Below are 13,948 nucleotides of genomic sequence, written 5' to 3'. Positions count from 1 at the left end.
TATCCCAAAGACAGACCGAGCGCTATGCTTTCCCAGTCAGACTTTCTGTTTCTGAATAGAATCTTTAAATAATCCCATCTATTCCTATAAAGACTTTGAATAAGAATCTTCCCAAAAAACAATGCCTCTCTTCTAATAAAATTTTCTCCAACTTAGTTTTCCCAATCTTAATCCTAAATTTTATTCAAATAAATATCTATTTGATAAACCTGAGGGTATTTTTGTCTAATATATAAAATATGTCAAAGAGAGGATATTATTTAAAAAGAGCAACTGGTTCTGAATCAATCATGTTTCTCTGCCTTCTTTAGTAGTTTACATTTCCTTTTATTGTTTAGATTACGAAGAGATGTTTCTTTTCCTAGAACTGAATGAATTTCAGTGGCATAAATGTCTAGCATTTAGAAACTAGTAGAAAGCTATAGGAAATGATTGTTCTTACTTAGAGGAATGGTAAGAGGTGTCTTCTGGTTTAATTAATAAAGTCTGAAAATCAAAGATTGCATGTTAGCTACAATATAAGTGAAAGTCAAAAATGAATGCTTCATCAATTATTTAAATAAACTTTGGATACATGAAAGATATAATACTCTATTAATTACAGCCTTCAAAAATTTTCCAGATTTTTAATAAGAAAATAATTGTTTTCCTTTGTTCAGTATACATCTGCCTTGACATATGATGGGGTACTTGTGATGGCAGAAACTTTTCGCAATCTTAGACGACAGAAAATTGATATTTCAAGGAGGGGGAATGCTGGAGATTGTCTGGCCAATCCTGCTGCACCATGGGGCCAGGGAATTGATATGGAGAGGACACTCAAACAGGTAAACTGCTATTTGAAAACCATATTTTGCTCCCATTGTTTATTCCACATTTTCCCAGGAAGAAATTAAGATTTATATCAGGTTATATCTATATGTGTATATGTATATATCATCAATTTCCATTTAATAGAGTTAATTAAAAGCTTATTTTTAATAAATTCTCCAAATAAAATTGAATATTAAAACAGTGAAATATGTCTCACATACATGAAAATTTAATTCTTGAACAGGTCAGAAATATAATGTAACCTTGGGGCAAGTTTCTTACATTTTAAAAGCAGATTTAATACACCTTGCTCCTTTTTTACATAAATATTATGTAAATGAAATATGTTTGCAATTCTCTGACATTTTAGAAAAGGGGTGCTAATTAAGACAATTGAGTATTCTATTCTAAATGAAATAAATTATAAGCATTTTCTGATATGTGAGAGGAGTGGTAAGGAAGAAGCACAAAAGGAATAAAAATTAAAAGAGCAAATAAAAGATTGTTAAAACCTTTAAATGTGTTAAATTTCACAGATATATAAGAAAATTGCAAGCTCATGAAGTTGGCATTACTGTTTCATATTTTTGACTAGGCAGTTAAATTAGTTGGTAATTTCAGACTAAGCAGTTATGACTCTAACAAATGTTTTGTTTGCTTTTGATCCATAGGTTCGAATTCAAGGGTTGACAGGAAATGTTCAATTTGACCACTATGGACGAAGAGTCAACTACACAATGGACGTATTTGAGCTGAAGAGTACAGGACCCAGAAAGGTGTGCTTTGAACAATGAAGAGTCTGTATTTTTTGGTCACAAATGGCAAATTTCCATTTCTAAAAAAAATTCCATTAAAATATTTTATTCAAACTTTTTTCCTTTGTGAGGCTTACATAAAATAAGGCCTCATAAGATCTAACATAACCTTGTATTTAGCATAGTAGCTATCTTCAAACCTTTACTCATAAGAAATTGGAGAATAGTGATTTTTAACTCTAGGGATAGAACTAGGTGGAAGTTAAAGAGGAGCAAGAAAATTCCAATTAAAAATAAGTAAAAACTTCCTTGAAAATAGAGGTATCCAAAATAGAATTACTATTACAACAGTTATCCAACAAAGGGAGAAAATAACTTCAATGATGTTGTAAATGAGATTGATAGTCTACACAAAGGTCCATAACTTTAAAAAAAAAAAAAAAAAACTATGACGGATGTCATATTGTATATATTGTACCATATTGTATATATATTGCCTATAGGAATTCAATTATACCTTTTTCTTTATAAAAAAGTTATGTGCTTGAAAAAATTTTATAAAAGAATGATATAAAACAATTTTAACTTTTAAGATAGATACAGTGTCTTTGAGAGGAACACCTATATGCTTGTACATATATGAATATAAAGTTGCTGTAAAAATTTTAAATAATCATCTTCATTTTAAATATGCTATGATGGTTTCAGATTGTTAAGTTTAAAGTGGGCAAATATCAGAAGATGGTAATTAAAAGCTATATGTTATATTATTTCTTCCAAAGTCTCCTGTGCAAGAGCTTTTAGATATTTTAGGTAGGATATCTTTACTAAAAGCATGCCTTTTAAAATACATACAAATACAAAATAAAAAATGGAATATTATGTTAACAAGAAAAACTATGTTAAAACTGGTGTTGGGAAGAAAATGTATTGCAGATAATTTCCTCTGACTATATATGTTGCATTAATCATATTTTTCCAAAAAGTTGTGCACATTCCCCAGAGTAGAAATATACCAGTGGTTGTGGGTAGATGTTTTTTTCTGAGTCATTAAAATCATGTGCATGCCATTCCAATCTGATAAGTTTTATGAACATTAAGAGTTTTTTGTTGTTGTTATTGTTGTTTTGGTTTTGGTTTTTTTTGCTGAGGCAATTGGGATTAAGTGACTTGCTCAGGGTCACACAGCCAGGAAGTGTTAAATGTCTGAGGTCAGATTTGAACCCAGATCTTCCTGATTTCAGGGCTGATGCTCTATTCACTATACCAACTAGCTGCCCCTAGAATTAATGGTTTTAAAGGACAAAGAAATAAGCATGGTGAAAGGGAAGGGAAATAATGGAAGTCAAGATTCTAAAGACTCAGGTGGAATGACAAATATAGGACTAAGCATTTCCAATAGTAAATGGTTTGGGAAGTTTTTGATTCCTGAGAATTGCATCAGGGTCACCATGGATTTCTACAGTCCTCTTCGGTGAGTACCACAGAATAAAAGTTTTTCTTATATGGCTGACTATATTAGAAATTATTATAATAACTTATTATTGTAAACTCTAAGTTTTGGTAAGAATAATAAATATTATTAACATCATCACCTCTAAATGAATTAAGAAACTAATTATTTGAAAAGACACATTCTTTCTATGTGTATTCAAATTCAATTCTGCAAGGATCTACTAAGCAATTCCTATGTGCCTAATACTGTCAGACTCAGAGATATAAAAAACAAAAAATGAAGGTTCTTATCTTCAAGGAAAGATCTTATAATCTGAAAAAGAAAAATACAGTGAGATAGATAAATATTTAATTCTTTTTACTGGATCTGTGACTTTTTAATGTAAAGAAATCCTGGTAAGAAATTTCTTCCAGTGATGCAAATGAGCAGTCTAATTTGCACCTTATAAGTTTCCTTATATTACTTACCTTGACAAGCTTCCTGAGATGCCAAAAAAAAAAAAAAAATCCATTGACTTTCCCTGGATCACACAAATAGTATGGAACAGAAATGATGTTTGAACCCAGGTCTTTCTAACTCACAACTGTCTTTCTATCCAGGTTTCCTTTGTTAACCAAGATCAAAATATTTTCATGTGCCATCTTTGAACATTATAAGAGATATTTTGAAAACTTTTAGAATCACAAGTAGTGCCATAATACATGGGTATCAAAACACAACTCCTCCAACTACAACACTATTCAGTGTAAAAAGTTAAAATATAATTGGGAATAAAATCAAAATGGAAAATATGTAAAATAAATAAAATACAACAAAATATAATCAATGTTAATATGTAATTTTAAATTAATTTGTAGTCCACAGAGATCCTTATATGCCATTTATTGACATCTTTCTATTTCTTTGATTCCAGTGCAATAATATTAGAAAAGTTTGAATGAAAAAAGTGGTTCTTCATTGTTCAAAAGGTGATCATATGGGACTGGTGACAGCCCATGTAAGAGCAATATTCTATCATGCAAGCAGTTTTCCATGGCACTGTAAATTAGCCTATTTTATTTTAATATGTCAGTACTTCACAGGAAATACCAAAGAAAAGGGAGCATTCTAGTGAATATAATTTTGTAATTCATAGAGTGCCCCCGGATTTTTTCTTTCATTTCTGCTGAAAATCAATCAATGAACAAGAGTTCGTTAAGAACTTATGGCAATCTAGATACTGAAATGAGCAGTGTGCAAAGCTTCAAAAATATTTGAAAGATACATTATTAATCATAAGCCATAATCATTCTAGCACAGTGAGCATAGGATTATAGGATCACATACTTAGAGCTGATCAGACTTTAGAGATTTTCTCCTTCAACTTTCTTACTTTACAGATGAAGAAACTGACTCTAAGAAGGTGAATGAAAATACCACCTTAACTTTTTTTACAGATTACTCTACTCCAAATCCATCAGTATGTATGTAAAATGTGATTATATAGGATTGTAAAACTGAAATGGTTAAAGACTACCTTCCTTTTAAGTTGGCTCAGGTTCTTCCATAAGAATTCCTTTAAAAAAAAAAAAAGTCCTGATGTGAGTTTTTTGTTCTTGTCTTTTTTTTTTCTGAGCACTTTCAGATTTTGGTCAATTTAAGTGCTTTTTAATAGAGTTTTTAAGGTATTTATAACTATTTTATTAAACTTGAAGGCCAGTGTTAGGCTGTGCTCCTTGTCTTCAAAGAATTTTTCCAGTTTAAAAGAATGAGACTATTATCGTAAGTCTTCCTGAGTGGAATCCAGAATCTTCTGCTTTCTTGTGATAATGTCCTTAAAAGTACATATGCAATGAGACAAGCAAGATATTATGGGTGACTTTGTAAAATTAGCAGAGATTAACTCACAAGACTGAGTTTGTATTTCTGCCTTTACTCGAGACACCTTAAATGTAGACAAAAATACCACTGTAGAAACAAGAGTTAAAAATAATCCCTGGAGTTGCCAACTCACCATTACCCAGATATTATTCATGACTGACAAAACAGAAAGCTATAGCAAGGCTAGCATATGATGGAAAAAAGTAGCTGACTAAGTGTACTGTCAATGTCCCTTGCTAACTAACTAAAGATCCATGGGATATTTTTGTTCATTTTTTTTGTATTTGCCTAATAGTACTGCTACATGCAACATATCTAGTTTGTTAAATCCTTCAAAAAAGATTCTTGGCTAAGTATTAGGAAACCAGAGTTCTAATTTCCACCTGGCTAATGACCAGAGGAAAGAACATGGCCCTTGTACTTAAAGATTTGGATGATGTTAGTGCCTCCAGGGCCAAGTTTTCTCATCTGTAAAATTATAAGGTTGGACTAGGTGAGCTATAAGGTCTCTTTTAGCTTTGAAAATTCAATGATTATTTTCATTGCATACTGAACATCTAGTAGTAAAGAAGCAAGATCTTGGAATGTACCTAATCTGACTATTTATTGCATTGGAGTTTGTTTGGCTAAGTCCAAGACATCATGATATGAGTGACTTCATACCAGCTACAGCTACAGCTGAGTGATGCAGGCTTTGATCTTGGTCACCAAAATTTAGAGAGCATTCACAACACTAACACTCCTTTTGCCATCTAGAAAGCACTAGGTAAAAAAGAAAAGTTAGAGAGAATTCTCCTAAATCCTTTTCTAAGGAAGTATCCCCATTAATCTTCTACTGAAGAAGTATTCTCATTAAGGAATTTGCAGCATTCCAAAAGTCCCCCAACTCTGCATGAATTGCCACAGGTATCCTAATTGCTTATTATCTTTTTGTAGTTCAGTTATTAGATATGTTGTCTAATCTTACCATCAGTAATGTCCTAAAGTAGGTCATTTTTAAAAGTCAACGTTCTTGATAGAATACTCACGTTATCATATTGTAGAAAATTAATTTAATGTGACAGCAGGGCAATCCAAACATACAAAACATATATGGACACACACATCACAGGAAGGCAGAAAGGATAAGAAGGGAAAATGTGACATATAATATATAAGAAAAAGTTAAGATTCTTCAAGCAACCTCATGTAGTGAATTTCTCAGCAATACCAAAAGACAGTTTAATCTGGATTCAGAAACAAAATGTCCAGTTTTATTTTTTTTTAAGATACTAATTAGTTTGTGAGGCAGAATGAAAACAGAAGGCCTTGGAAAGAAAAACAATCACCAAGCAACTTGAAACAATATGTATCTTGGGCAGAAGAAACAGCAGGTCACAATGATGTTTCAGTCCTATATAAATAGCCATATTGTCACAGAAGAATCTTAAATTGAAATAACAATTATAAATGTTATGCAAGTACAGAGCTAAATGATAAGTAACAAGAAAGTCAAATAGAGTTTCCTGAAAAGAATTATTTTCTGGAATATTGAAGTGTGATTTTAACAGAACCTGAAGCCTGAAAGGAAGAGGTTACAGAGCAAGTTAGGAAAGTGATGCATAGTAGATCTTCACAATCAGATGGCATTAATCTACATATCTTGAAAAAAATATTAAGTATGAAATAGGGTAGGCCTATCTGTCTTTGCATTTCTATAGCAACTACCAACTTGGGCATTCTGTCAGGAATATTAAGCTTTAAAAATGAGCTACCTTAGGAAATGCAGTTATGGTGAGAATGGGCAATATGTCTGAAAAGTGAGCAATCATTCTTATAAATTGAAAACTTGCTGACATGGGAGCTATCTTTGAAAGCAGATCTGAGACAACCCATCAGTTTGTCTGACTCTTTTCCATAGAAATTGATAGAGAGTCTAATTAAGCCAACTAGGTATTTCTGAAGTCCAGTTCCTAAGAACTACTGAATTTTCTTGAATACTAGGGACATCAGGAGAAAGGATGCAGTCCCATTCTGGCTCTTTCAGAGGGCATACAGATAATGAATTGATTCCAAGATCTACTTAGGATTCAAATTTACAGATGACCTAGGAAAAAAAAAAAAACTTCTGAGGGCAATTGTACATCCAAACAGACAGAGAATTCAGAGGGGATTAAAAATTTCCCAGAACCCCAGAAAGATAGGAGCAAGTGTGTTGCCCCTGACAACTTTATCCTAGGCTATTTTTGCACATATACCTCCACATTCCCCTCTCCTGAGGGATCAAAAGAAATGCATGGTTGTCTCCCTCCATTTACTGATTTAAGTACCTGAAGTCACTTTTCACCTATTTTCATGCTCCCAGGTTGTATGGTGATAAGCAATCTTTGAAGGTAATATTTCAGATCACTTATCCCCATTTTTAGACATCTTCAATGCTGACATAGATCTTAAGTCCACTTCCTTCTCTTACAATGATGCCCATATTTCTAGTCTCTAGACAAGAGAACTATGTCCTGTTACATAAGCTTCTCTATAACCAAGTAAATCCTCTGTAAGAAAATGGAAAGGCATACACATGGAGGGCCCTTGAAGTTCCATTATCATTTTGAGAGATCCTGGCTGAACACAGTGAGGAAGTACCAAGTGTGTTGTTTCCTTATTTTAATTAACTGTCCTTCATAAATGTGCTTCAATAGAATAAACATGGATTCCCTAGAGTGATTTTTAAATGAAGAATTCTTGCCAACATTCTGGAGTATTTCTAGAAAAGAGTACTAATCTTAAGACTCCCTAGGGACGGAAATTCATGGAAAGTAATTACTATTGCATTGGAATCTGAGTATAGTAAGAATTTCATCAATGATGAAACAACATCTGAATGGTACTTCACACTTGAAATGTAGTCATTATGGCAAAGTCCTATTATCTAACTAGATGTCCTACTCCAAAAATAACTGCCAAAAAACAACTGTTTCCCCCTAAGGACAGGTAGAAAGAGAATTGTCTCAAAGGCAGAAATGGCATTAAATAAGGTTGTATGCACTATTATAAGACAAAGGTCAAATTTTTTAAATGATTTACATGGACAGCTATACATCAACAAGTTGCTAAATGGAGAAACATTCATGAATCAGGAACAAGACATAAGTATCACAATGAAAATAAACTATAACCTGAGAAAGGAAAGGTATAAGTATTTACATAAATCCTACTATACTCCAGACACTGTGCTGAGTACTTTCTTCATAAATATTATCTAATTTGATCTTTACACAACCCTGTGAAGTAGGTACTATTATTTCTGGTCAAGTCCAAGCTAACTCCTCTGAAGGGCTCAGAATAAGTCCTTGCCCCACGTTGGGCTCCAAATTGTAAACGTTCTGATCCTCTATCAATTGTAATCTTTCTCTGGGAGGAGGTTTCTTATCTGTATAATCTTTTCCTCTGTGAACAGGTTTCTTAGGAGGCTTCTAGAGCCTTCCCCTCCAAAAGTGTGGGATTGCTGGACTTGCGAATCCACGGGACGTCTTCTCTTTGACTCAATCTAGACTGTTGTTCAGATTCAATTTTGCCTCTTTTTATCCTCCCAGAGAATGGGCTTGTGGGTATTCCTTTAAATGTGTAAAATCCTTTTCAGAAGTCTAAAGATGTAAACTCCTTTTAAAGGTGTGAATTAAAGGTGAGAACTCTGAGCTAGAGAATTATTTAGACAACCTGAATTAGCACCTAGTAATCTAGTAATCCTAACAATTTCCCATTTTGGAGTAAGGAAATTGACTTGGCCAGAATCATACATCTAAGAAATACCTAAGTTCGAATTTGAATTCAGATCTTCTTGACTCCAAGCTCTACACTCAATCTATTGTATCACCAATTTGCCTGCTATTATCATCATCAATAACATCATCATCATTATCTCTAATATTTAAAAAGTGCCTCTTTTGTGCTCACTTCTTTACAATTTTTATCTTATTTGATCCCCACAAAAACCCTCATAGGTAAAATAATATTATTGTTCACATTTTCCAGACAAGGAAACTGAAGCAAATAGCAGTGAAATAACTTGCCCAAGGTCACACAACTAATAAGAACTTAAGGTCAAATTTGAAGTTAGATGTTCTTTATGTCAAACCTACTACTCTATCCACTGTACCACCTTGCTGCCCATATATAAATACATATACACATGCACACACATATACAAACAAATGTAAAATAAACAGTTCAATACAATGCCTAATAGGACAGCTTCAGAGTCAGAAAGTCCTATGGTTAGGTCCTGCCTCTAATAATTATCTACTTGACCCTGCATAGGTCTTAGTAAGTCACCCTACACATTTAATAAATTCTAGTGGCTCCCTATTAAAATGAGGATTAAACATGAAATCCTCTCATTCATCTAAATTTATATGCCATTTATAGTCATTTATAGCCTGGGCCCCTCCTATCTTTCTAATCTTCTTACACTTTCCTTCCTTCAATGTTCTTGTTATGCACTGAATAAAATTATTATAGCCACCCCCTCCCTTCCTTGCTATTAGGACTGGGAGAACTGAGTCAGGAAACCTTGACATACCTTTGAGTCATAAACTCCAGGGTGTTTTATCTCAATCCTTGCTGAATTCTCATGAGTATTGCCCCTCACCTAGAAGTCTCCTGTTCAATCCTGCCAGGATTAAGTTATGATACTTTCCTAGAATTATGGCTTGTCACCTCATCCTGTGTCTTTGCCCCCTCTTATCTATCTTTGTTTCCCCTATAAGATTGTAAAGTCAGGTTATGTATTCTGTTTAAACGCTAGCTAGCTAAACCCTATAAAAGTTCCCTGCCTCAGCTCCTCAGGGCAGAATGATTTTTGAACTTGAGTTCCATTGGTCAGCTAGCCTAAAACTCTTCACATTAAAAGATGAAAAAAGAATCACTGTCTTGCCTCGGTTTCTCTGGCATTAAAAACTGCAAGAAAGTAATACTGGCTTCTTTGGAAAAGACATTCTAGCTCCTGTGTCCTTAAATTTTTACTGGCTGGGGCCATGCTCAAATTCTTTCTCCTCATTTTTGCTTCCAGATTTCATTGATTTCTTCAGGTTCCAGCTAAAATCCCACCTTCTACAAGAAACCTTTGGAACTTAGGTATTTCTTAGATGTATGATTCACACTAATGCAAGTGCCTTCTCTTTGAAATTATCTCCAATTATTTATATTATTTGCATATATAAATTTTGCATTCCTTAACAGGGTCCTTTAAACTAGGATAACTTGGGACTGATTCTATACAACACAGCACTTTAGCAATAAAACAAGTGAGATGTTGAATAGAAGATAGGCATCCACTTCAATTTTGAGTTTATGGTACCTTCAATATTCAGTGAAATGTTCCTTGGGAAAAGATTAATAGTCTCATACTATATGGAAAAGATGCCAATTGTGGAGCAAGAAATCCCCCATTGATTAATAAAGTAAATAGTTTTTATTTATGGATTTTAAAATATACCTCTTTAAAAAGTATAATTCACCATTTCTAAACCAATTGATTTATGACAGATTCAATATGGAAACAGGAGGGAGTAGCAATGAATGAGCAGGAAGAAATATTTTTGTATGAATTAATGGTTTTTCCCTCAGAGGACAAGTATAAAATAAATATTGATGTTGAATACAGGATGATACATGTACTTCCTAGAAGAATCTGAAAAGAGATCATAAGTAATGAGAATTAGTGGGTAGAGAGATAGACTTAGAATTGGGAATAGATTTTTGAATCCTGCCTCAGACACTTAATAATGTGTGACCCCAAGCAAGTCATTTAAGTTCCCTCATGCTCAATTTCCTCGTCTTTAAAATGAGTATAACACTTAGTAGTACTTACCAGATTGTTAAAGGGATCAAAGTCAGAAATTGAATACTCCTCTCATTCTGTGGTCACCCTTAAGTAAATCACCCATTTTCCTTGGCAGATTATACCATTAAACAGCTTATCCATAATTAATCAAGATCTCTGTCAGAAAACATGAAGACACACATTCAAAGGACTGTAACAGTTGCCTGTTTGGGAGCCCTATTGCATCTGAAAAGGGTGTAGTTTCGAGTCACTGGGCAAGAGGATCTAGCTAGCTTCCATAGTGGGATAGGAATCAGGATGTGTGAGGTATTGAGCAATATCAATCATTCGTCAATTCTACAAACATTTATTATATACTCTGCATCTGGCACTATTCTAGTAAGCAATGATACAAAAAGGGGAGGAAAAGCACAAGAAAACTTCAAGCAGTTTATATACTAAATACATGCCAAGTTTATGTAATTGTAGATTATGTAATTTATGTAATTGTACATTATGTACATTATGTAATTTATGTAATTGTACATTTCAATGAAATATGGAAGTATCTCTGCCAATGAAGAATAGGACTTCCTCTTTTTTAAAATCATATTTTATTTTTCCCAGTTACATGTAAAAATAAATTTTAACATTCATTATTATTTTTTTTTTTAAGTTTTGAGTCCAAAATTTTATTCCTACCTTCCTTGTTCCTTCTCCTCCCATTTCCTGTGAGGGAAAACAATTTGATATAGATTCTGCATATGTAATCATGTAAAATATTTCCATTTTAGTCATTTGGGACAATAAAACTTGGAAAAGGAAGGAAGAAAGGAAGGGAAAGAAGGAAGAAAGGAAGGGAAAGAAGGAAGAAAGAAGGAAGAGAGGGAGAGAAAAAGAGAGGAAGGGAAGAAGGAAAGAAAGAAAGAGAGAGGAAGGAAATAAAGAGAGAAAAGAAAGAAGGAAAAAGAAAGAAAGAAAAAAGAGGGAAGGAGGGAAACTTGATAAACTTAACTCTTCTCAGCATTGTGATGATCAAAGACAATTCCAAGGAACTTGTAATAGAAAATGTTGACTACATCTGGAGAGAAAAAAAATGATAGTCTGAATGCAGACCAAAGCATGCTATTTTTCGTTTGGTTTTAATTTTTTCTTTCTCAGAGTTTTTTCCTTTTGTTGAGTCTTTTTTTTTTTTTTTCACAACACAACTAATGTGGAAATATGTTTAATATGATAAGCTTGGTGTCTTGGGAAGGAGGAAGGAAGGGAGAGAGGGAGAAAAATTTGTGGCTCAAAATCCTACAGAGATGAGTGTTGAAAACTATCTTTACATATCTTTTCAAATAAATTTTAAAATAAAATTAAGGGAATTTGAACAATTGACCTCTAAAGTTCCTTCCAGTTTTAGATATCTAATATAAAAAGTGTAGGCTACATATCAAATTTTTTTTCTGTCTCAAGGAGGTGGATTGGGAGAGAGGGCAACAGAAAATTTGGAACTCCAAAAAAAAACAAATTTCAAAAAACATATAATTGGAAAAAATATTTGTTTGAAAAAATTGGGCTAAATTATGTTTCTGTCAAAGAAAGTTATGTTAACACAGAGGAAAGCAAATTCTATGAAAGAATAATTTTTAAGGAGCTTAGGAGCCATGGACACTACTCTTCATTCAACCACTAGTTGTATAAGCTACCTTTTTGAGCATTTAGACAACATATTCACCACCTCTCCACTTGGCTTAATTAATTTCAGTTGCAATTTCAGGAGGGAATAAATAAAATTTATAACTATAGATTTCAAATAAATTTTAGTTCATCTCTTGTCAGACTTACTGAGGTCAGCCAATTAGAGGAATAGGGCAAGACAATGAGAGCCTAAGTCAAAATCTGACAAGATTATTTGTCCAAAATGGTGAGACAGGGCACAGGGTTGAGAAATAAATACATTCAAAAATAGACATGTCTAATCAAGCCCAGTGATGAACGTTTACCATGGTCAAGCTAAGAAATTCAGATTCAAAGTGTCAAATAAGTGTCACAGTAGGAACAGTTGTCAATTGTGAGGTGGAGAGAAAAGATGTTTCCCATAAAAATGGGAAATTCATTTGGGTCATATGAATAGGAGTAACAGCTATGCTTTGGTCAAGGGATACTGGAACCCATAGACTTTTCAATTTTTCTTTGTCCATGGAAGGTTAAGAAGCCACCATAGACAAGTAGGTAGGTATTTGTGGTCTTAGAAATTATTTAGATAGTTTTCCTTTTTATATAATATGCTGGCTCATCTAAGATCTGAAGATAAAACCAAAGTGTTTTTAGCTTTATTCTTCAAATCTCAACCAAGAATTTTGAATTTGGTAAATGAATCCTTTCTTTGCTTCCTTGTTTTTGAATGATGATACCTCAAGCTAGTTTTGCAAAATAAGTGAGATCAAATATAGATCATAAGATAATATATAAAGCACTTTGAAAATCTCAAAATTCTATTTGTTCATTATACATAATATAATATTATCATTCTCTTATTAATAAGATGAGAATCTATTTGCATTAGCCCTAAGCCATGAATTAATAAATTAATAAAATTAAAATTTAATTCAATGTCAAAAAACTTACATGAAGCAAAGGTGAGCCTTAAAGTATTTGTCAGTGAACTTAACCAGAATTGGTAAGAGGAATTTTAATATGTTTTCTTCTTCTATTGCATTTTATTTTTTGTTATCATTTATATTGGGGGGAAATTTATGAGTAAATTGCTGGAAACAAATAGATGTTTATATCCTCTGATGTTAGTAATGTTGTAGGTGAGGAAAATAACATAAATCATACCTCTTGATTTCATCAAGTCCTTTTATGAAGAATTAGATGAAAGAATATGATCTAGATGATTGTTAGGAAGACTCATAGATAGTTTAATTGTGCCTGATGAGCATAAATTGATGGATTAATTACAATACATGGATAGACATACGGTATTGATTTGGGAGTCAGAAGACATTGATTCTGGTCCATGGTACCTCCAATTAGTAACCATGTAAACTTGGGAAAGTCATTCTTTCTCTAGGTCTTAGGTTCTTCAATCATAAAATGAGCTATCTGGACTTGGTGATCATATGATCTCTAAAATCCCACCCAACTGTAAAAATCAAAGTTCCCATGACTTCTTACATTATTATTTCATTGATATCAACTTCTGTTTCTGTACAGTTCAACATTTTAAGCAAACACACATAGAATGTATGTTTATCAAACATGAATTAGAAA

The 13,948-nt window shown here is 32.9% G+C and overlaps 1 protein-coding gene across 10 annotated transcripts in view; it reads left to right on the top strand.

Moving 5' to 3' along the window:
* Nucleotides 1-13,948, top strand: part of GRIA4 (glutamate ionotropic receptor AMPA type subunit 4) — a 481,423-nt gene that overhangs the window by 390,342 nt on the left and 77,133 nt on the right. For all 10 annotated transcript variants that reach the window (XR_012488407.1, XR_012488408.1, XM_074304367.1 and 7 more), the window contains 2 exons: nucleotides 660-827; nucleotides 1,485-1,589. Coding sequence is in view for 8 of the 10 variants with exons in the window: in XM_074304367.1 (XP_074160468.1) it covers nucleotides 660-827; nucleotides 1,485-1,589 (273 nt within the window). In the remaining 2 variants the exon portion in view is untranslated. The remainder of the gene's footprint in view (nucleotides 1-659; nucleotides 828-1,484; nucleotides 1,590-13,948) is intronic.

This window comes from Sminthopsis crassicaudata, chromosome 3 (genome assembly GCF_048593235.1).
Source record: "Sminthopsis crassicaudata isolate SCR6 chromosome 3, ASM4859323v1, whole genome shotgun sequence".
Taxonomy (NCBI): Eukaryota; Metazoa; Chordata; class Mammalia; order Dasyuromorphia; family Dasyuridae; genus Sminthopsis; species Sminthopsis crassicaudata.
This window is presented reverse-complemented; position numbering and strand designations above follow the sequence as displayed.